The sequence below is a fragment of the Aquila chrysaetos genome, chromosome 17 (genome assembly GCF_900496995.4).
Source record: "Aquila chrysaetos chrysaetos chromosome 17, bAquChr1.4, whole genome shotgun sequence".
Taxonomy (NCBI): Eukaryota; Metazoa; Chordata; class Aves; order Accipitriformes; family Accipitridae; genus Aquila; species Aquila chrysaetos.
The window spans coordinates 28,514,578-28,536,961 of NC_044020.1; the positions used below are offsets into that span (position 1 = coordinate 28,514,578).

The following is a 22,384-nucleotide window of genomic DNA, read 5'->3' on the forward strand; positions in this document are numbered from 1 at the left end:
AGAACAGCAGCCTGAAACTGTTCTTTAATATGCCAAGCTTTTTGTGGGATCAGGGATATGTGCTGTCATTGCTTCACAACAGGAATGGTTAAGTTTAATGCACACAAAATAGCTGCTTTAATTCAGTTTAAGACGCAGTTCTAATTCTATTTAAAGATTTTATCTTTTGTTAAAAAACATTCCTGATGTCAAGTAGGCTTGATTAATTTGTAGTTTCCTGGAATGACAAAATAAATTAGATCCTCAAAGCAATGCTGCAAAGAATGACAATGCAACCAAGCTTGTCAAATGTTTATTTCACAATTAGAAAAGAGTACAATATAGAGAAAGAAAAACTTTTAAATCTTGAAACAACTCTTAAACATATCATAAAGGAGATTATAGAGCAGAGGAAAATATTGCATTGCAGAAATGTAATTTTCATAAGTTCTTTGAGGCATATATATCAAGCATATATGAAACTGCAAGTAAAATCTACATAGTAATAAAAAAAACCAAAACCTTGCTGCAGCTCATAAGATCCAGTTAAAATCTCTGAATGTTGTTTGACTTACAGTCCATTTTCTGTATTTCAGTAGTTTGATTTCTCTATGTAACAGCAGATTCAAAGGACCACAGAATGTTACCTCTGTATTCATTATTATTAGTGCAACACCATGTGTAGAAGATATAACTTCTATTTTTCTCATTCTAACTCTTCTGCCCTCCTTGACAGAGAAGGAACAAAAACCAGATCTAAGACCTAACTGCTCACCCACTTCTTGCAAACCACAGGGAATCATATATAAAAACCAGACCTTTTTTGGTTGAGGCTTTGCACTTAAAACTAAGATTTGTTATGACCTAATGGGCAATGTATCACTAGACATTTACAGGAGGAAAAACATAGCACTCAAGTATTTAGCTGATATAAATTGTCAAAGAGCAAAAAGTGAGTGGTGTTACAGTATTTACAAGTAAATATGCGACCAGTAGTCCAGTAACTATTATTTTGCTTAATCCTATGGCTTTTCCTTTGTAATGCCAACAGCAGTAATCTAGAAAGATTAATGCAGTCCTATTCCCAACACGGAGTTTACAGTCTCAGTAGCTGGAAGGCACATACACAGGCAATGGGGGTTCTGGTTTCTCAACTCCAAAGCCAGACCTATTAAGCCAAATTTTTCTTTCTTATTAATTTTCTCCAGTTTCATTTGTGTGTAACAGCATGGAATGTAATATAAATCAAGTGAGGGAAAAGCTAGGTACAAGAGAACTAGAAATTGATTTAGTTTGTTGTGCAAGAAAGAACACTTCCCTTCAAGTCAGATTTTCAAAATCTGGCAGGCTGAATTTCTTGCTAAATTCTGGCAGCCCCATTCGACACGTGCCTGGCTTTTGCAAATGCAACAGTATAATTAAAGGATAGTTTAACCAAGAGTTACAAAGGTTAGGTCATGCAGTACCTAGAACTGGGGAGGAAAACAGACTCCTTATTACAGCTAAAGTGCCATTTGCTTTCTCCTTGCATATATTGTTTACTTAGGCTATGAGGTGTCCTTTTTTAACCAAAATCCATTTAAATCCATATTTAAATCCAAGACTGCTTCATCCCTGTGACAGAGGAGTGATGAAAAGCAATGCAGTTTATGCTCAATATGTCCCTAGTGTTGAGGGATGACATCTGGTAGTCACAGCTGTAGCCCTCAGTTGGAAACCACCCCCTTGAAAGAGAAAGAAGCATCTGAAGCTGCATCAGTCACTGCAGTTTCAGTCTGTGAATGCAAATTGCATTGTCTGAAATTGCAGTGTAGGAAATTGTACACTTTTTTTGAAATTGCCTGGAATTATACTGCTGTTAAGTGTATTCTCTAGCACTGGAAATATTGCCAGATGAAACATGAGTAGTGGATACTTCCTCCTTATTTTTCATAATAAAAAAAGTATTCATTTCGAAACACAGCAATTCTGACTCAGCTAATGACTATTGCAGTACAAACCAAAAGCAACAGAATCACTGAAGACCAAGGATGCTCTATTTAATTTGTCAAACATGAGCTTGGCCACAAGTTCATGCTGTATATCTATGGAGCAGTTGTGTCTTGTTTGTCTCTCTGCTACTCCTTCCTAGAGATCGCTGGTTCCCACAGCAATGTTGGTAAAAGCCATGGAGCATACATTATTTGCTTCAATGCAAAGTCATTCCTTTTAGTTTTATTTGCTATAGAAATGCAAGAGTGACTGAGCTAGCCTGGACGACCTAGTAGTAAAGCAGATCAGAGGAGCGCTCACACAATGAGTGTACATTGCTAGTGCAGGACTCTGGCTGGGGGAGCAGGGACACCCATCCAAAACACAGCAACTTCCCATCACTTGAAAACGATGGCCCTTTCTTCAGGTGAAGGTCACATCAGGAATGAGTAAACAGTGATTCTGGTCAAAGATAGTGCTCCATTTGAAAACCAAATTTGACAAGAACAATGCAGGCTACTTGTTCAGCACAGCCTGTAGCGAACGTATAGTGGTGCTTTGGAGAACCTCTACAGGCTATCTCCAGTTTCAGTGCAATTCACAATGTAAATACCCAAGTAGTTTAGGAAACATTAATGTTTTTTGAACATATGGCCCTCCATTATGAATAAGAAGTTGAAGCTCGATAATGGATTTGGGTCTATGTGTGAAAGGCAGAGCAGACCTACCCAAAGAGCATTTCCTGCCCAAATGTACCACCACAGCTGAAGCCTTTACATCCCTTGTTATAAAGGAAAGCCTTACCTTCAGCAGCAATCCAGCGTATCACCCTCAGCTTGAGCTTCTGAGAAAAAAAAAAAAAAAAAATCAAGCTGTGCTTTGGAAGACTATAGGCAAGCAAGACAATAGTAAGGACTTGAACAATTTCACTGTTGTTAAAGTTTAGAGAGTGCCCCTGTACATTTTCCTTTTCCTAGTGACTCTTTCAAAAATCAAACTTAACTGTTGTAAAGCATAAGATGTTTGGCACATCACTGCCAGTTGTACCTCACTACCTAATAGCAATGTGAATATCACAGCTGCACCATGAAAAGTTAAGGCACTCTGGCATGGTATTTAGAGACTTATAGGACAGATTTCTCCACAGCATGCTAGCTTGAGTAACTGGGATTTAGAAGCTCTTTTCATATTCTCCTGTTTCTCTGCTTCTGACAGACTCCTAAGTACATAGGACCCTTGGAATTGCTTTTGCCATTGAAGTAAACCTCTCTCCAAATCACCTCCATGATGAAAGTACTTTTCTTGCCACAGCCTTTCAGAACACCCATCACTGATTTAGTAGCTACTGGCTTGGAGTTAAATTGTCCAGGAGGCTTTTATCTGTACTAACAGCGGTTGAAAACCTTTCATGCTCATCTGCACATAGCTCCTTTAGGATTGGCTTCTGTCTTCATGTTGATTTCTCATCTGCATCCAAAGAAATCTCCTTTACTACCCATTTCAAAGTAGTGGCAAAGATTCAGTAACAGATAAACCTATCCTGATTTCTGTCTGCTATTTAGTACTTTGCTGAGTACAGCATCTTCAGTTGTGTAGAATATTTTCAGTTATGGCCTGAGCTGTATTTATTATGACTAATCAGTTCAATTCAAGACAGTCAGTTTGAGGAACTCTCTACCATGATTGTTAAGAACAAAGAGGAGAATGAAAAAAATAATACAAATTTAATAAAAGCATTACCTGTAGGGCCCTAGAGCTGCGTACTAAATCCCAGCCTGATCACAACTGCATCACTAAGCCAGCCAATGGCCCCAGCACTCAGTTTGCCCAGTACCAGGGGAAAGAAGCCAAAGACTCCTGGGAAGCACTTCTGAAGTTTTCCCTCCTCCTGGCCCCAAGACTTTTCCAGTCCACAGCATCCACAGGAAGCATGGGGGGGGGCTTTATTCTCACCCAGTGTATAACCTGATGACTAGGCCACAGTCCAGGGAGATGGGATGATGGGGATTTGAAGCTTTCTCACAAATGTGTTTTTCATCTTTGTTTGCCTAGGCCCTCATTCAGGGTCCTTCAGTGTAAACACAAGAAAGGCTCATCTGCGAGAAAACAAGACTTATTTCAGAAAATTAATGTAGTTGGTTCAGATGGCATCTTAACACAGGCAGACTCGGACACTTTGCCTTCTGCTCCTGGAATGGCTTCCTGCACAAGCCACACAAGGTACTGAACATAACCAGAATAGCTTGCAGCACTAGGTCAGAAACTTCCAAGCCTGTCAATGCAGAACTTACTGGGCAGTTGCTTCTTTTTAACAGCCTCTTTCCCCAGCAATTGTCCTCTCCGTACCAGTGCTTGATACAGACAAATTTCATTTCCTCTAAATCATTCCCACAGAAGATTTTTATTATGTGCTCATTGCAGCTGCCTCTCAACTAAAAATAAGTTTTTGCTCAGTTTTCCTAAGTCATAAAAGTAGCTCTGTGCCTTAACTTCTATTACCCCTTCCTGTCTTATACATACTATACTAAATGTGTGGGCATCGGGTGTTCCCTGAGTGGATTTGTACTGTTCATCTCACTAGGTGGTCACACATACATGTCCTGGTGCCAGAGTTACTAAACTTGTGACAGAAGACAAGTAAGAGGATTAAGTTATAACAGTCTTGCAAAGCAATTGTTGCTCTGCTGTGTAACTGAAGGTTGAACAAGTATGAAGTATTGGGAGTTGGAGTTTGTGCTAGGAAGAACACAGCACTGGACATGTGGTAAACACTCACATTTAGCTCAGAAGAGGCTGCTATAAGGGAGGAGGCTTTATAAATCCATCATAAAGACTCCAAGACACTAAGACAAAGACATTTGCTGCATTTTGTAAGTACAGAAAGAGGAGGTTTAAGAACTTGAGTGGGGACGTCAAGTAAATTAGAGCAAAACTGGGATTAGAAACTAAGACTTCTATTTCCCATCCACATGCTTAAACTTCAGAACAATATATCTCTCCTGGACTACATCTGATTTGTATTGTTTCTCTTTTTAGAGACTAAGCCTACATCCCTAATTCATATGATCAGTCCCATAGAAACTGGTGAGAAAAGAGTCGGGATCGGGCATTTAAATTGCAGTCTTATGGTTTTGTTGGCTTTTTTTTTTTTAAAGCCAGCACCTATGCTTTCTTAGCACTCAGTACCTAAACTATGATAAAGGTTATTAGGAATAATAGCAGGTTACTGTATTCCAAAGCCTCCAAATTATATTTTGCAAACAAGTAGGCTTGCTACTGAGGGTGTAACATACAGTGTAAGGAAAACATACAGAGCTATTTGCCAGCATAATTAATGAGTCTGGTTAAGATAAGTCATATTACACCTGAACATATGACATACTCTTTAAAGATTGTGACCTCTATCCTCATTACAGGTCCGCCCACAGGAGATGACTGCAGCCATTTGCAGAAGACACGTTACATCATCACAGGTGCTTTCATCATGCAGCTGATGATACATCCAGAATCACCATGATAACACCACATGCCAGCAGATAATGTACCATAGCCCTTCTGACTGACTGTCTGAAGAACCGTACTGTTGGCTATAAGTGTTAGGATCAGGATGGAGCTGGAGGTGGTCTGGAACCAAAAAAATCTCTTAACTTTGCAATAGTCAACACGTGAATTTGGCAGCTGAAAGATGAACCGCTTCATTTCCAAATACAGCAAGTGCCACTAAAAGAGCCTGCTTTTCCACTTGCATATCACTTCAGAACTTGCAGGGCAGAGTGGCCTTGAAGCCTGGAATATAGTAATGCACAGTAGTAATGTGGGTTTTTAATCTCCGTTACAGACACCTAGGCATGATCAGGCCACTATGAATTAACACAGCTGTTCTCACAGAACCAGTCATGGAGTCTTACACACAGGGAAGGTTCAGTCAGTTTTGTGTAGTCACTCTTGGGTACCGGAGGGTTGTTCTCCCTGCGCCTTATGCAATCCATGCAGACAATGCTGAAGGCATTGCTCATCTCTCTTCCTGATCCTTGCTGACAGACTTTGTGGTAAGAAGAGAGGAAGAGCTTGGCTTCTCCCTTCCCGCACCACACCAGCCTTCAGGGAGCGCACTTTGCACAAGGAGCAACAGGCAGGATTGGAAAGAAGACATGTCCTGAAGAATATTACAGTGGCTGCCACCACCCACACAACAAGCCTCAGCAAAACACAGGGAAAGTCTAGGCTGCAGTTTCTCAAGTGCTAACAGCTATTCTGTCTGCACTCCATTCACATAATAAGAAATGTTATTCAAACACTTGTATGAGAAAATATCTCCTTCCCTTTCAGCAGTGTAAGCCTGCTACTGCACGGTGTCTGGAATAATTGTGAGGGGGGTTTACTTTGCTCTGTGTTCACCAAGCAGCAAGATCATGGTCCACACCTGCAACTCGTACTCTCTATACTGTGAGCTGTAGGAATGATATTTTGATGCTTTGAGTAACTATCCACCTCGAGGCATCTATCATGACACTTCCTTCCACCTTTTCAAGTTCTTTCCAACCACTGTGCTTTCCCACTGCTGAGTATTCTGGTAGAATCTAACAGCCACTTTTCCTCAGAACAGCTGCAGCAGCAGCAATCAGTAGGTGTCCAGGGTATTTACCCCACAGAGGCTGTCATCCTGGACTGCCTACGATTACAGAAAAGGAAAGTCCCTTAAAACTCCTCTTTCTCCACTGCACACCTAGGAATCAAATGAGTGACTAGGAAACAGCTCGAGACAAACTTCAGACTCAGACAACAAAAAACCCAAAGCTTCCTCTGAAGATTGAAAAGAAGCACTCTAGTTGTATGATAAATCATATGTGGTACTACCTACTTTGACCTGAGAACGTGAGACATGTTCAGCTGAGGACAGTGTTGGACGGCAGTACTGTTGTAGCTCAAGTTCGCAGGTAACGTACCAGGCACCACCTGCTCCAAAGACACCGACCAAAGAGAAGGAAGGAGGATTTTGCATTGATTCTAGTCTATAAGCATTATGTTCTTACAAACAGACTGTTCACGATAGGCATTTTGTTGCTATTTAGTGTCTCACATAGAATGAAGGTAGTGCTTACCACAGGATTGTCTCAGGAGTTAAAAATAAGCAGCAAGCATATTTGTAAGACCCATGTGAGCCAGCTGCTTAGTGTCCCAGATAAAGGTTTTCTCATCACACCTCCCAAGCTGTATGTTTCGAGGCTCAGGTGATACAACTTACAATACCAGACTCTCTGAGAATGCCTTTGAGAATGAGTCTAACCTTGAGAACTGTCATGGGTGTGTGCTCACATGCAGACAGAATATAAAGTAGAACAACTTGACAGAGGAACTGTCAGGACTGAGCTCAACAGCAGCTATTTTCTTGATCATCATAATTAGCTTGACTCAAATCTGTTCTGAAGCAGTAGATGACTAGTTAAATGCATATGTATGTGACACATACATGCATGAACATACAGAACATTATGCCAGTTGTGTCACTAATGACATTACTACTATCAGTTCCTGCTCAAAGTTTGCACATCTTAACACCTTTATTATTGACACATCAATGCAATAAAGTATTAAAGCACATGGTCATTTTAAGTATGTGAATAGCCACATTCATGCTGATGGGCTCATGTGGACACATGTTTAGCTAACATCGGTCGCAAGAGCATTCCAGAGGCCTTTAGAAGACCTTGAACAGAATAAACAAGAAGACTAAAAAAGAAAGATGCCAATTAGAAGAACACAGGTGCGCATTCCACGATAAAGGGAACTTGGCACAAAGAACCTCAATTCGGCAGTTTATCTTGACCAATTAGACTGAGACAAGTTTCGCGTGTTTTAATTGGTGTAACCAATTATGTCCTATGATTATGCGCGTGTGCAGAGTCGATATGACCAATCATATTTTGTGCTTGTGCGCGTGTGCAGTGACTTTGCAGAGTGTGTGACTGTAAGTATGTGTGTGTTTTAGCAATAAAGGGTCGTCTGTTGTCTGCTCTCAAGATTACAGGCGTCCGTCTACTTCAATCTCCTCAAATGGTGACCCCGACGTGATAGCGGGCCGAGAGAACGCTGGAATTGCTGGAAGTGCGTCCGGAGGAGACTCTAGCCGAACGATCGTCTAGCCAGCTGGACTGAGCGGACAACTTTCTCCCGGGAGATCAATCACCTGCTCGTTTGGAAGTAAAGTGAGCGGCTAGAAGGATTAAAATGGGTGCCCAGATGTCTGTGGAAGAAGGGGCAATTGTACAAATGCTTTCGCATATCCTCTCCGTGAGAGGAGTTAAATATGATTCAAATACTTTACGTATGATGCTGAAGTGGCTTAAGGACTATGGTGCCCCCACTTCGAATATAGAAGTCTTTGAAATTAAAAATTGGAAAGAAATGGGAAAAGTAATTTGGGACTTTATATCGCATGGGGACGTGAAGGCTCAGAAAATCTCCGCTACGTGGAGACTGGTGCTGGAAACGTTGAAAGCCCTTAAGGAAGAAAAGGAGGTGGCTACTGCTGTAAAAATTTCAATTGAAAATACCCCGGAAAAAGAGAAAAGTGTGTGTGGCGAGATGGTAAATAATTCGGACAGTGATGAGCAATTAAACACCAAGGGAGATGTCATTAATGGAGGCAACGATCAATTTTTAAGTAACCTACCTCTCGAGCAGAGACCTATCCCCTCTGCACCTCCCTATGAGGCAGATACATCCCCAGGAGAAGCTATAAAAAAAGTGATGGAAGGACATAAATGATAAAATGTTAACTGAAGGTCTAAATCCTGTGGCTTTTCCAGTTACAGTCAGGCAGAAAGCCCCAAACGTGTGGCAACCTTTCAATTGGGATTTAATAAAAGAAGAACAGAAAACAGTAATGGCTAATAGACTGTCTGCTCCGTTTAGTCAGGCGTTATTGGAGAATATATTTTCTGGTCAAATTTTAACAGGCTTCACCTGATCACATTGGTCTGTGTGTGATGTCCTGAGCCTCCGCAACTGGTGCCTGAACAAGGGACCCTCAGATCGGTGTTGAATTTTTCGACGGGAGCCGACGGAGAGAGGGAGCGGAGAGGCCGGCCGAAATTATTCCTGCTGCCCCGGCAGGATGACCAGCTGAGCTGCGGAAGACAAGGAAGCGCGCGCAAGTGAATAGAAAAACGGAATCTCGCCCTAATCAGGTGAGCGGTCGGCGAAGGAGATGGGGTTGGACAAAGAGCAAGAAGCGGTCCTAAATCTCCTTCAACATATTCTCTCTAAGAGAGGCATAAAATATGATGAAGCTTGTTTAAAGTGGCTTTTACAATAAAGCAAGGACAGAAACCTTTTAATTAGTGTGGGTACAGCTTTTGAGCTTAGTACCTGGGAAGCTATCGGAACCTCCCTATGGGATGAAATTAGTGACGGGTCTAAAGAAGTTAAAAGTCTTGCAACTTTATGGAAGTAAATTAAGACAACTCTGCAAGAAATGAAAACAGATCGTAAAGCGTCTGCGTCTGCTTTTGCTGCTCTCTCTCCAATCGCATGTGAAGGGGAAACGCAGGGAGAAAAACATAACGCAGCGAGAGAAACTTTTGGCTTCTCCGGAGCTTGTCCGCCTGCTCCTGTGCCCTTGACTTCTGCTCCACTCCCTGGGACTGCCGATATTAATCAGCCATCTGACAGTTCCCAAGCCTCCCTAACCATACATTTTAAAGGAAACCCTACAGAATCAGGAAGCGAGTAAAAATCTACCTAGGAAAAAACAGCCCCCAGATATCGCCGCTCAACATGAACAAATTATACCTAGCATATACCCTCCGTTGCCTTTGTTTACGCCCGGGTCGCCTCAAGAACACGAAGAGGGGCCGGAGCTCACTTCGCAGCAGTTGCACTCAGTAATAGAAAAGCTGGCACAGCTGGAGGCTGCTGTGAAGCGAGAAAAACCGCCAGCCGTATCCTTTGATACACCCCTTTCCCCCCCCCCCCCACCCTTCCTCCTACCTCTGCCCCTTCCTTGTCCCAGAGAACCGATCCCCACCTTTTCAGAAACAATGGACCCCCGGAATAGATGGCGAGGAATTATTCACGATGCCTTAATTGAGGGAGAAATCATAGCAGTTCCCACAGCATTTCTGGTTATTGCTGGGGCTGGGGGTAGACCTAATCAATGGGTTCCATTTGATTGGAAAATCATAAAAGAAGGTTGCAATTGCTCAGTATGGTTTAAAATTGCCTTTTACACAGACAGTTTTGTCCCATACATTTTCTGGGTCAACCTTAACTCCACATGACTCGCAAATGCTTGCTAAAACCTTGTTGTTAACATGGAAATTTATTTATACTACGCTGGTGCATTTACAGCTGACAGAGAAAATCATATCAATACAACCATCTCCTTCTCGCTACATTTAACCTGTTATGAATAACACACATAGGTGAAGAATGGATGATCCAAAAACCAAAACAGAATGTATGAGTAACTTTTACAAACATGATGCATCAAGAAGCTATATGTCTTTCTGTCACTACCCCTGAAAACCCTTTTTCTACCTGTTTGGTGGGGTTACCTCTAGACACCTGGCCAGATCCAATGCCTGAATTTTCCCTTTGTACTAACCTACAATCCTGTATCGATAATTGAGACGGTGTGTATGCACACCTGCCTCAAGAAATGCAAGAACCTCAAGAGTTAGAGTTGTTAAGATCAGTCATCATGAATCCTTGTGTGATGTTTAATTACATCTGTAACACCACTCGAAAGGGTCAGAATGTAAATGCTATTTTGCCTGTATATAGAAATGCTACAGCTTGGTGTAACTATATCTATTCCAGAATATCACACTCTTTTTTTTTTTTATTCCAGCTGCTTTACCTATGGGGATACGAAACTTAACGAGAGGCCATGTAGCCTCGGACAACTTACGTTACTAACACCCGATATCAATATGATTCACAGTAAAAGGCTCACGATAACTGACACACGGTTAAGTAGACGGCTAACAAGTTTTGGAATTACGAGATAGTTGAAAGATTTGCTTATGCATGGCTTAGTTATTTTAATTGTAATATTAACAGTTGTAATGATTGTACCACGTATCATAAAAATAGTTGAATGCATGATTGCAAAAGCGTTTCTTGTAACTTGGCTTGCAAAAAAAAAAAAAAAGGGAAAATTGTGGGAGATTTCATGGAAAATTGGTAAATAGGGGAACATTTCTTTGAACCTGATTATTTAAAGTTAGCATAAGTAGGCTGCAGTCAACATGAGTGGACTGGAGTACGTGACAGCTGCAGTATGAATGGACTTTGAACCACCAGAGAAACAACGGACATGAGGAACTTGGACAGTGGAGCAATTAATAAACAAGGTAACAGAACTGCAGAGGCAAGAAGGAGCTGCAAGAGTTTTATCGCAATTAAGAAAGCTGTCATTTTGGCTTAGAGCATTTAGCTGCGGTATGGGGACTTAGGAGTTGGTTTGTATCTTTGTTAAAAATCGGGGTTTCTTTTATTCTTGTGTATTTTATTAGGTATAATGTTGCTTTTACTGTGTTTAATTAATTGTGTTCATAGATCTTGTAGGTCACCTTGGCCAACATAACAGGTCAAGATTCTCTGTGCATTGCAACCGCATCACAAAGCCCATGAACCAATTAGACAGGATGGCTATGACTCGTGCAGCGCGCCTGGCCAACGAGCACATGCGTCATAGACTCCCCATGTTGCAACCGAGGCGAATTTTGGCACCCGCTGGCCACGTGTGCTGAAATCCGTTCCTCTACAAATGTACAAATACCGGGATTTTCCAAAGAGCATCGGGTTGGTGTACAGCAAGGCCATCGTTGCCTCTGTGGGGACGCCCACATAAAGCTGGCACCTACAGATTGCTGGGCTGAGTTCGCGGAACAAGACAACACAAGAATGTACGGATGGTCCATCTTCTTCACAGTCCTCGGAGGGACGTAGTCATGGATACCACCGCAAGCCAAAGAAAACAGCTGGATGACCCTGGCTGACATGACCAGACAAGATTGCTTATGCCTCCGTACAGCAACACTAAGCAATCCTTTTTTCACAGGTTTAATAGGGGGTTCCACTGACATCAACAAAGTTTAAGAACTTATTGATGGAGACCCCTGTACAGCAGGTCATGGACTCAATGGATGGGAATGCCTCGTTTCCACGGATCAGGCATTCACCCTCATTGCCACCCCAGGAATCACAAATTCTGGGATCCCTGAATACAGATTGGTGTAGTATTATCTGATTTACTGTTAGATGTATATAGTATTAGACACACAACCTTGCAAAATAGAGCTGCTCTTAAATCATGAGTTAAGATAGTTTTGATTTATCTCGTATTGGGTTTTTTTGTATTTTAATTTGTGTGCCTTGTATGTTGCAATGTGTTTAGGAATTAATTGATGAATCAAGTAAGGCTGTGTTAATTGACAAAAAACAAAAAAGGGGGAATAGTGGACACATGTTTAGCTAACATCGGTCGCAAGAGCATTCCAGAGGCCTTTAGAAGACCTTGAACAGAATAAACAAGAAGACTAAAAAAGAAAGATGCCAATTAGAAGAACACAGGTGCGCATTCCACGATAAAGGGAACTTGGCACAAAGAACCTCAATTCGGCAGTTTATCTTGACCAATTAGACTGAGACAAGTTTCGCGTGTTTTAATTGGTATAACCAATTATGTCCTATGTTTATGCGCGTGTACAGAGTTAGTATAACCAATTATATCTTATGTTTATGCGCGTGTACAGTGTTGATATGACCAATCATATTTTGTGCTTGTGCGCATGTGCAGTGACTTTGCAGAGTGTGTGACTATAAGTATGTGTGTGTTTTAGCAATAAAGGGTCGTCTGTTGTCTGCTCTCAAGATTACAGGCGTCCGTCTACTTCAATCTCCTCAGGCTCATGTAATTCAAGTCAGGTATTCTTCAGTGTCTGCATCTTAAGTCCTAGTCAACATTTATAGTAGTTTAGTATGGATCATATTACTACATAAATCTGCTCTTACCTTTTTTTAGGCCCCTTGTGTGGTCTTCCATTTCCCACCCCCCTCAATTTCTGTGACTTATGTTTCTGGGACCTTTAATGCTCCTGACTGCAGCAGGCTCAGTGCCAAGCCATCACCCACTCTTGCAAGCAACCTGGCACATTCATTTCAGCATCCAGATCCTTCCACCTCTATCTGGTAAGCACTTCCACTCTTCCTAGACTGACCACATTTACACCGCCTTTCTGTGATCATCCTGTCTCTTCCCTGACATTCTAACTTGCTCTCCTCAGTAGCAGAGATATGTTTCTCTTTTTTAATGCTTTCCCCTCAATCTCTTTAATCCCTTCCTTCTGGCCTTTCCTCTCCCAGAAATTCATTAGTAAATGAGGCAGAAAGCTGCCTCACAGCTGTGCGTATCCAGTCAGTTTTCTGTGTTGATGCGAGGCAATTTTTGTAATGAATGTGTAGCAGAGACTGTTGTTCCGTACCCTTCTGAAATCATGTAAGAAATAGATTGTCTAGGATGGCATATTTACTGCCTTCTGAGCTAAGTAGTCTAGAACCATGATCAGCACCGGTTGATGATTAAAACAATTCTAGACACTCCTCAGAAGCCCAGCTGAGCAGCTCCTTTCTTTGCTGTGACCTTTTATTGCTATCTATATCCTCAGTGTAAAAATGACTGCACAGCTATAGTAGCTAATTTAACACATTTGTTCCCAAATTTCAAGCCTGGAGGCCAGATTTATAAAGCTGTAATTGCTAGGAGATGCTGATCAGGTATCTGAGCAGTTTTATGAAAGTACCTTAAAAGTAGGCATTGCAAAGCACAGCACAGAGTCCCTAGTGCAATGCCATCCCAAGCCTTTAAATCCACACAGTTGCTCAGCTGCACACGGAAGGCTGAGCTGCTGTCCAGAAGCAGTGAAGCCTCCCTACATCGCTACACAAACCTGGCTATACCACAGCCTGACTTGTGCAGAGTCAGCTCAGAGTTGTCTTTTCATGTACACATGCCCCCAGTTAACCAGGCGTGACATGACATTCTGCAGCTGTTTGAACAGCAGAAATCTGGTACAAAAGCATGCACTTTAAAGTCCATTCAGGAACTCACAGGGTCTTGTGTGGTTGTCCTTGTTTCAGCTGGGATAGAGTTAATTGTCTTCCTAATAGCTGATACAGTGCAATGTTTTGAGTTCAGTATGAGAAGAATGTTGATAACGCTGATGTTTTCAGTTGTTGCTAAGTAGTGTTTAGTCTAAAGTCAAGGATTTTTCAGCTTCTCCTGCTGGCGGGGCACAAGAAGTTGGGACAGGTGGTGAGCAATTGCACCATGCATCATTTGTATATTCCAATCCTTTTATTATTACTGCTGTCATTTTATTAGTGTTACCATTATTAGTTTCTTCTTTTCTGTTCTATTAAACCGTTCTCATCTCAACCCACGAGTTTTACTTCTTTTCCCAATTTTCTCCCCCATCCCACTGGTGATGTGAGTGAGCGGCTGCGTGGTGCTTAGTTGCTGGCTGGGGTTAAACCACGACAGTGGTTTAAGGCCCATGACTTGAAGATTATCCATCCTTGTACCTCTATGCCCATGTTTAGATTAAAAAAAAAATAATACACTTTTAGAAGCATAATACAAATGAAAATTTTCTCACTGATTCTTACCAGGGATAACTGTATCTGTGCCATTTCTACAGCAGCTTGCTTTGAGATAGATAAATTCAGAGGCATTTAGAAGGGAAAATAACTCTTGCCTATAGCACTAAAGCAGCCACATCCAGTTCACCTCCTATTAGGCTTCAGTTTCTGTGGTGTTGCAACCGTAACAATCACAAAAACTCCTGTAGAACCGATTTGTTTTTGTGTTATTGAATCACTGAGATGTTCAAATCAGGTCCCTCAAAAATAAAGCAGTTTTATATGAGAGAGCTGCATAACCTTTATTATGCACAGATAATGAAACTAGCACATCCAAAGGCCACTCAGTTGTCTGCCTCTCCTAACACAGTGAAAACTAACAAATAGTTACTGTAAGAATACAGTGAAAGCCACATTAACTACTGCCTTGAAATGACCATTTGCCTTCAGTGCCCTAGTCTTACTTAAGTGACCATTTAAGTTACCCCCAGTTTGTCTTCAACTTTAATGACACAGATAATGAACATAAGACTAATAATTAATAAGCATAATTAATTGATAGCATTGTTATAGATCAGTATTGAATTGGACTTTCTCCCACAAACACATAAATACGATCAACTGTCTCTGTCCCCCTTTAAAATGAAGGGTGACTGAAGTGAAGGGTTGCAAATTCACCTATGGAAGTGGCAAGAGTTTGCAATGGAATCCAGATACTTGACATCCCAGGCCAGCACTGTGCCTACAAGGCCACATTGTGAACATTTCCAGTGAAACCTAGGGCGGATTAAGTTAGAAATTTTCTTTCCTTATGGCTCAGTCCCAGGCATAAACAGTTACGCTACAAAAATTATCCCCAACCAAAAAAACCAGCCCTTTTTTTGAACAGAAGTAGCTGTTAAAAATAGCCAAAAATTGAAAACTGTGGGAGGATGGAACAGAGATAGAAACGTGCAGATAGCTAAAGCCATCTACAAGCCACTACGGAAATATTTATAGGGTGGCTAGCCAAGTTATCCAAGGTATCCCATACTGTCTTTTCTGGTGGAATTATCATTGCACAATTTGTCGTGGCTGTTTACAAAACTGCAATTCTGACCTTTCAGGAAAGCAAAGCTGTTAATTCACAGTGGTGACTTATTTGCTGCTCATCTTCCTCACATGTGATCTTTGCTTTGACTCACCAAAAATACTGGTGCACCTCTTGCATTTTTCCTTTGAAGTGATACCACAGCTTGCTGATTATTTTTGGTTACTTGCCTTTTTGTGTTCCTGCCCTCATTTAATGCGTAATGTATATGACGCATCAGCAAAGTGACCACACGTTTCCTTATACTGTTTAGGCTGGTAGTAAGGCAAGCTCATCTTGTCTGAAAGTCTTGCCCTACACAGCCTGCTGGGAAGTGTAGTGCTAAGAATAAAGATGATACATGACATCTACTTGCACTCATGATCCAAGTCTGCTGAATTTGAAGTGCTGTAGGGTATAATTTTAGAAGCACTGTAAATTTGTGAAAAGTATTATATGGTAAGGACCTGCCTCAGAGTTGGCACATTGAGTGATTTGCATTGCTACTGAATTTAACACTGAGTGGTCTTCTGCAGCTCGGGACACTGAGCAACTGGCTCTTTTAAGTACCAGTTATGACCACTTCAGAAAGAAATACAAACCCTTGCATTCTGACAGCATTGATCAGGATCACATCACAGAAATCATGATTTGCATCAATCTTGCCTCCTAGAAAGACCATGAATCTTGTGCTTGTGTAATGAGAGGCAAGAGATTTATCTTCAGATAGCCTTGTGAGGTGGATTACAGTACTTGCACTGTTTTGAGAGGTGGAAATTAAAGCACAGGGAGACTGAATTAGTTGAGGTTACATAGAAATACTAGCAGAAAAGGGATCAGATTCCTTAACATCCTGGCTACGAGGCCAGAACACTCATTCCTGGTCACAGGTACCAGAAACAAACAAAAAAAAAAGATGGTGAGTGCCAATTAACAGTTTGATCTTCAGCCACATTCAGTAGAAGGATTAAATGCTGTGTTAGGATCATGTGCTCAAACCTCACACAGCTATGGCTCATACTTTGCCTGAGTCAGTAAGAAACATTCCTGAAAGTTCATGTGTACTCACTGAACAAATGTAAGCAACTAGCAGACAGCAATGTATTATAATCACCAATCTATTGCACAGCTGTTTACAGCATTAATGCAATACCACATGCTGTTATTAGGGTATCACTACATTGGCTTCATGTAATAGTTATGGTAGCATTTACAGATTTCATGTCTAAAACTAAACTGCAGTTGACACCCCAACAGGTGCAGTTTATCTTCCTCTGAACATGCCACTCCAACCTTGATGCAGATTGCTGTTACAATGATTTAATAAAAAAGTAAGACAAAACATTGCCAGATTTATCTTTTTTCATCAGATAGATTTTGAAAGCCGAAACTCCATTTTTGTATGTGCAACAGTACGCACACATCTCAAGACAGGGACATTCTTTACTGTATCTTCAGCTAATAAGCAGGCACATCTGACAGCAAAGACAAGGAGACACTTTCTGATTCTTCAGGAGTATAAAGGTACAGGAGTGCTTTTTGTAGTGACAGACCACAGAAATACAGACATACCAAAACAGCATAGGAACAGACAGTCTGTTTCCAGGGTTAAATCCTACTTTTGCAGATCTTAAAATGACAACATTTTCCTAAGGTAAGCATTTAATTCTTTTTCTAAGATCATCTTCTTTTCCCAAGCTGCTTCTTACCCAAGTTTTATACAGAGGGGAGTCTAGCGACTTCTGTGAAGTTGGTCCCAGTTTACATCATTGTGAGAGAATCCGAACTTTTTCACCTACATTTCTCCTGCTGCTTCACGGGGACACTGAATAAGCTATACATTCTGGGATCAGTTACATTACAGAATGGTCTAAGTGTTACAGAAAAGGCTGGGAACACAGTCAAGTAGACTGATACTGTTAAAATTTTTCTTTTAAACAGAAAAAAGCAATCTACAGAAATTACTTTGCAGACTACATATTCTGATTCCCTCCACAACTCCTCTCTAGTTTGAGGGTGAAACACTCCAGTGTGGTTCACCTGTTACAGCATATTTGATTTTTATTTAGCTTTAATACTGGATCATCCTCAGGTCATTTGCATATACCCTTAGGTAACTGAATGATGGTTTACAGCTTCACCATTTCTGTTGTAGACTACCCTGTTTGTGAATGACACACTGCCTCTGAGCACAATGTACTGACTGTAGTCTTTTTTTACAGGGAATTCCTAAACAAATGGCTTTCATGCATTTTGTACTTCAGCTGTCTTTGAATTCCCAGCAAATCTGATGCATCTCCAATATGTCAGATCTGAGTAAGCACTGGGCCAGTGATCTGCATGCATGCAGTAAATCCTCTACTCTTAGTATCCACACACATACATCATCTGTGCAATTTGTGCACTATAGGTCCAACATCCCTACATTAGGATTTACTTCACCTGTAACATAGGAATGATCCTTCCAAGTGCAGTTAATCCAGGGTACCTGGATTCTCAGGGCTCTCACATTGGGCTCCAATTGCTCTTTCATTTGAAACATTGTCAGGTAAGTGAAAGCATCCATTGCTAAAGACATAGCTCCAATTATTGTTGCATCCCTTGTGGTAATGCCTGCCTGGCTTTTTGCTCTACATAAGCCAATATTCCACCCTGAGAAATTTGTACAACTCCTGTGAACTTAAAGAGAAAATAGAAACAGTTTTTTCTACTGTCAGTATGGCTCCCTCCACTTGATATATTGAGCAAAGACCACATCCATGCCTGAAGACTACGTCAGGAATTTAAAAAACTAAATTAAAATTTAAAAAAATAGTAATAGAGACTGGAATTGAAGTCTGTCTGTTTTGTTGGACTTTAAAATTACTTATTACTAGTATAACTCAATGGTTTTAATCATCAGAAAAGACTAATAAATAAATTTTGCCTCAAAGGTTTGCTAGAAGACCCCACAACTCCAGTTTCCATAGAAAATTGCAATTTTGAATTATTTTGTTAAGCAAGGAAAAGAAGAAATCAGACCATTTAAAACACCATAGGAAAGAACAGGCACCAGTGCCAGAATGCCCTGAGTTTACAATATTATCTCAAAATACAGAATACCAGCTGCCCGTTATTCTTGTCAACCCACTTTTTATCAAAAACTTGTTTTTTAAAAATTGGAAAAGTTCTTTTAGATGTCAATAGATAATTCTCATTTCAGTGTCTTGAAGAAGCAGGCTCAAAACTAAACTTAATATCACAGGGACTTGAACTTGCATTATCAACTTCTAGGGCAAGTCTTACTAGTCAACCACTGAATCTGGGATGAATCTTTTTAAGTTTTTTTTTGTTTTGTTTTACCTAACACATTCCTGCAAATCATTTTCATTGAATGTGATAATACTTTTGGTGTTAGTTTTTTGGTGGACTTTTCCTACCTGCTCTAACCATAGTTTTAATGTTTGCAGTTTATTATTAATATGAACAAATATAAGTAAACTACAGTAAAAGTATTGATTTATGCATGCTGGTAGATGAAGCTATAAAAGCTGAAAGTAGTTACTGACCTCAGCTGTTTTCACTATTGCTTTTCCTGAGGTTGCTCCTTTAGAAGGGACAGTCTGACAGGACACACAACCTCCAGTTAGCTACTGTTCAGTAGACTCAATTGAAATTAACTATAGTTTACTCTCTAGTACTTAGAAACATGTATTTTCCAAGTCACTGTACCCTCTTCCCTTACTTTATTACTTCTTTATATGCTTATTTTATTTCTTTCAAATGCACATCTGCTACAGATGCTTTGTATCTGAAGCTTTCAAAGAACTTCTATTATGTTTTAGCACTGTTACAGAAACATACGTAATTAAACACAAAATAAAACAGCTGTTACAAGGCTAATAAACGTAAACTAAACCAGAACTCTTCACTAACCTTTCTGGAAGTAACAGAATTCTTACTTTGGTTGAACTACTGCTAAGCTTTTCATTCAAGCCAGACCAAACTGCCTTCATTTCTGTAATACAAACAGATCTTAAGGGAGGTTAGAGTTTTTATACCTTCCCAGCAGGCACCAATAGGCCTTAAATACTCTGAACAGCAGTACCTGGGCTATCTTGCCCTTAAGCCCAATTGGGAGTGCTAGCTGAGTTCTGCTACAGGCCTCACTTATACTGCCAGGAGCAGACAGGTTGGAGCTGTTGTAATGGGAAGGATGAGGGATAAGCAGGCAGAAGCAATGGTGCAGGTGGGGCTGTGTCCTCATTAACCAGCCCCCAGCAGTGTTGGCACAGGGGTGGTTTCTGCTGCCTAATGACCACCGAACAAGGTAAGTTAATGAGTCGGCTCCAATGCCAGCCTGGGAAGTCCAGGGAGCAAGTCAGAATTGGCAGGGGCTGTGCTGGGTACCTGTGCAGGCAGGGGCTGGGTGCTCAGGCCTGCGCCCACCTGCAAGATGCCTCATGCTGTATGTAACGAAAACTGTTACCCCACGGGATACAAAGAGGTGGCATCCAAGAGATTGGGAAAAGGGAACCAGGATGAAGAGCTTATTGTGTAACAAAAAAAAAGAAAAAAAAATCAAAAAAACAAACCAAACAACCCCACACCCCCGCCGTGCCCCCTTCCTCACCCTTTTACCCCCTCCTCCCTGCTGCACGTTGTGCCTGGGCTCAGCGCAGGGATGGGGGCGAGTCCCTGTTGCTGCTGCCGCCGCTCACCCCCCTCCTCCGCGCGTCCCCAGCCCGCCAGCTCCCCTCTCTGAGACCGGGCCGCCTCCGCCTCCTCCTCTACCGCAGCAGCGCGCAGCCTTCCGCCGCGGAGCTGAGGCAAAAGCGGGGGAAGGCAGGTCCGCCCTCCGTCCCCTGCCCCTCTGCCCCAGCCGGCTGCGGCCGCCGGACCGTCTGCGTGAGGCGGACGGCTGGCCCGGCGCGGGGCTGAGAGGAGCGGGCTATGAGGGAGAGCAGCCACGCGCTTCCCGCCCGGCGGGCGCTGCGGCTGCCGCGCGTGACGTCACCGCGCGTGCGTGCGTGGGTGGGTGGGGGCGTGCCGGGGGCAGGGGCTGCCGCGCCGCGCCCGCCGCTCGCCCGCCCGCCTGTCAGGGAAGAGGATGGCGGAGAGCGAGGCCGAGACCCCCAGCACGCCCGGCGAGTTCGAGAGCAAGTACTTCGAGTACAATGGGGTGCGGCTGCCGCCCTTCTGCCGGGGCAAGATGGAGGAGATCGCCAATTTCCCGGTGAGGGACAGCGACGTCTGGATTGTCACCTACCCCAAATCAGGTAGGCGGGCGGGCCCCCCGCCCGGGCTGGGGCTGCCCCCGAGGCGGGGTGGGCTGGCTGGCGGGAGCGGCTTCTCCTCTCCCCTCACCCGTCCTCGCAGGGTCGTCGGCCCCGGGGCCGCGGCGGCCGACCCCGCCCGGCGGGCGGTGCGCGGCGGCGGCGGCGGCGTGCCCCCCGCCGGAGGCCGGGGCGAGGCCTGCGCCCTGCCGCCGGCCGCTCGTGCGGCGAGGGGCCGCCCTGAGGACCCTCGGGGTTGAGGGGACTGCCCGCCACGGGGGGGGGCGTCCCCGCCGGCGTGAGGGAGAAGCCGGCGGTCCCGGCCTCGGCGGTCCCGGCCTCGGCGGTCCCGGCCTCGGCGGCGCCGGCGCCCGCCAGCCGAACCGCTCGGGGACAAAGATGCTGCTCCCGGCAAGGGAAATCTCGCCCGGCGTAGGTGTGGAAAAAGCAGGAACGTATGTGGCGTGCGGACAGGTGCCTGATGCGGCGTTACAGGTTTGCTGCCTCCTCTACAGCCTTCCCGACCGCGCTCCCGAGGCGGCCGCCCAGGTCGCTCGGGGAGAACATGTGCGCAAAGTACGTTCTCGCTGCGCTGCCTGAATCGCCAGAAATATCTCCCGTTAGCAGTAAAAGTGTGCGTGCCCCCAGTAAACGCATCCTTCGGCTGTTTTAGGCCATTCGGGCGTCTGCTTTTAATATCGTATTTCTTGATTTCTCAGCCTCTGCGTTTCTAAGCAAAAATGTTTAAACAGAACTAACGCGGATGTAGTGCTGCCTGCAAAGAGGCAGACAACATGGTAGCTTTGTAACCCACCTGATAGAACCGGATAGACTCTCTCTCAAGTGCATTCTTGAGTGACTTTTTTCCTGACAATAAGATCTCCTTCTAGAAAAGACAAAGCCCACTAGAGATGACGGATGCTAGCTCTGTAAATACCCTTGTAAAATGACATTTCAGTATCATAGGTTTCTGACTTATTTGTTTGTGGCGTGAATGGATGATGCTTTTCAATTTCTTGGTGTGCTGCTTCAAACATATACACGTTTTCTACAATGCGGCATCTATTATGTTATCATTTCTTAAGCAGTTTCAAATATTTGTCTTCATATTTTTTTGATATTTCATTACTAGTGATGCTGTTAAAGACTGGGTAGAGCTTGATGGAAGCATGCATTAGATAAGGGATAGTATGTAGAAGGATGGCCCCCAAAATGCTAGGATTAGGAGTAGACAGCCACATCTTTATTGTTCTTCTAAAGATTTATAGCATGCAGCAAGAACACTGTTTAATTCTTTCAGTTTTAAGATTTCAGTTTTGCAAATCTGTGTTTACAATGTTCCTGTGTTAATATTGCACCCCCCCCCCCCTTCATATTGATGGATCGTTAAATATCCTCAGCTAACCTCGGTTTCCAGCAGCCGGGTACAATATAGCTAATATATCAGCTGGCAACAGCCTAG

At 42.9% G+C, this 22,384-nt stretch overlaps 1 protein-coding gene and 1 long non-coding RNA gene across 7 annotated transcripts in view; one reads left to right on the forward strand and one right to left on the reverse strand.

Annotated features, from left to right (window-relative positions):
- Positions 1–328: 328 nt before the first annotated feature.
- On the reverse strand, positions 329–20,438 carry LOC115352624. Of its 4 annotated transcripts, XR_003927205.1 has the most exons (5): positions 19,583–19,663; positions 19,216–19,311; positions 3,904–4,046; positions 2,755–2,794; positions 329–1,754 (listed from the first exon to the last, which is right to left on the reverse strand). It is a non-coding gene; the product is annotated as an uncharacterized LOC115352624 (long non-coding RNA). The 4 variants fall into 4 exon arrangements; XR_003927206.1 differs by lacking the exons at positions 19,216–19,311; positions 19,583–19,663 and adding an exon at positions 20,280–20,438 and having other exon boundaries at positions 329–1,703; XR_003927203.1 differs by lacking the exons at positions 19,216–19,311; positions 19,583–19,663 and adding an exon at positions 20,280–20,438.
- A 35-nt stretch (positions 20,439–20,473) lies between these two features.
- Positions 20,474–22,384, forward strand: part of SULT4A1 (sulfotransferase family 4A member 1) — a 30,798-nt gene continuing 28,887 nt past the window's right edge. Inside the window, exon 1 of one of the 3 annotated variants that reach the window (XM_041129628.1) lies at positions 20,474–20,882. In XM_041129628.1, the coding sequence (XP_040985562.1) occupies positions 20,600–20,882 (283 nt within the window). In that variant the 5' untranslated portion in view covers positions 20,474–20,599. Of the gene's footprint in view, positions 20,926–22,384 lie in introns of all 3 variants that reach the window. The other 2 variants (XM_030041089.2, XM_030041090.2) reach the window with 2 other exon arrangements.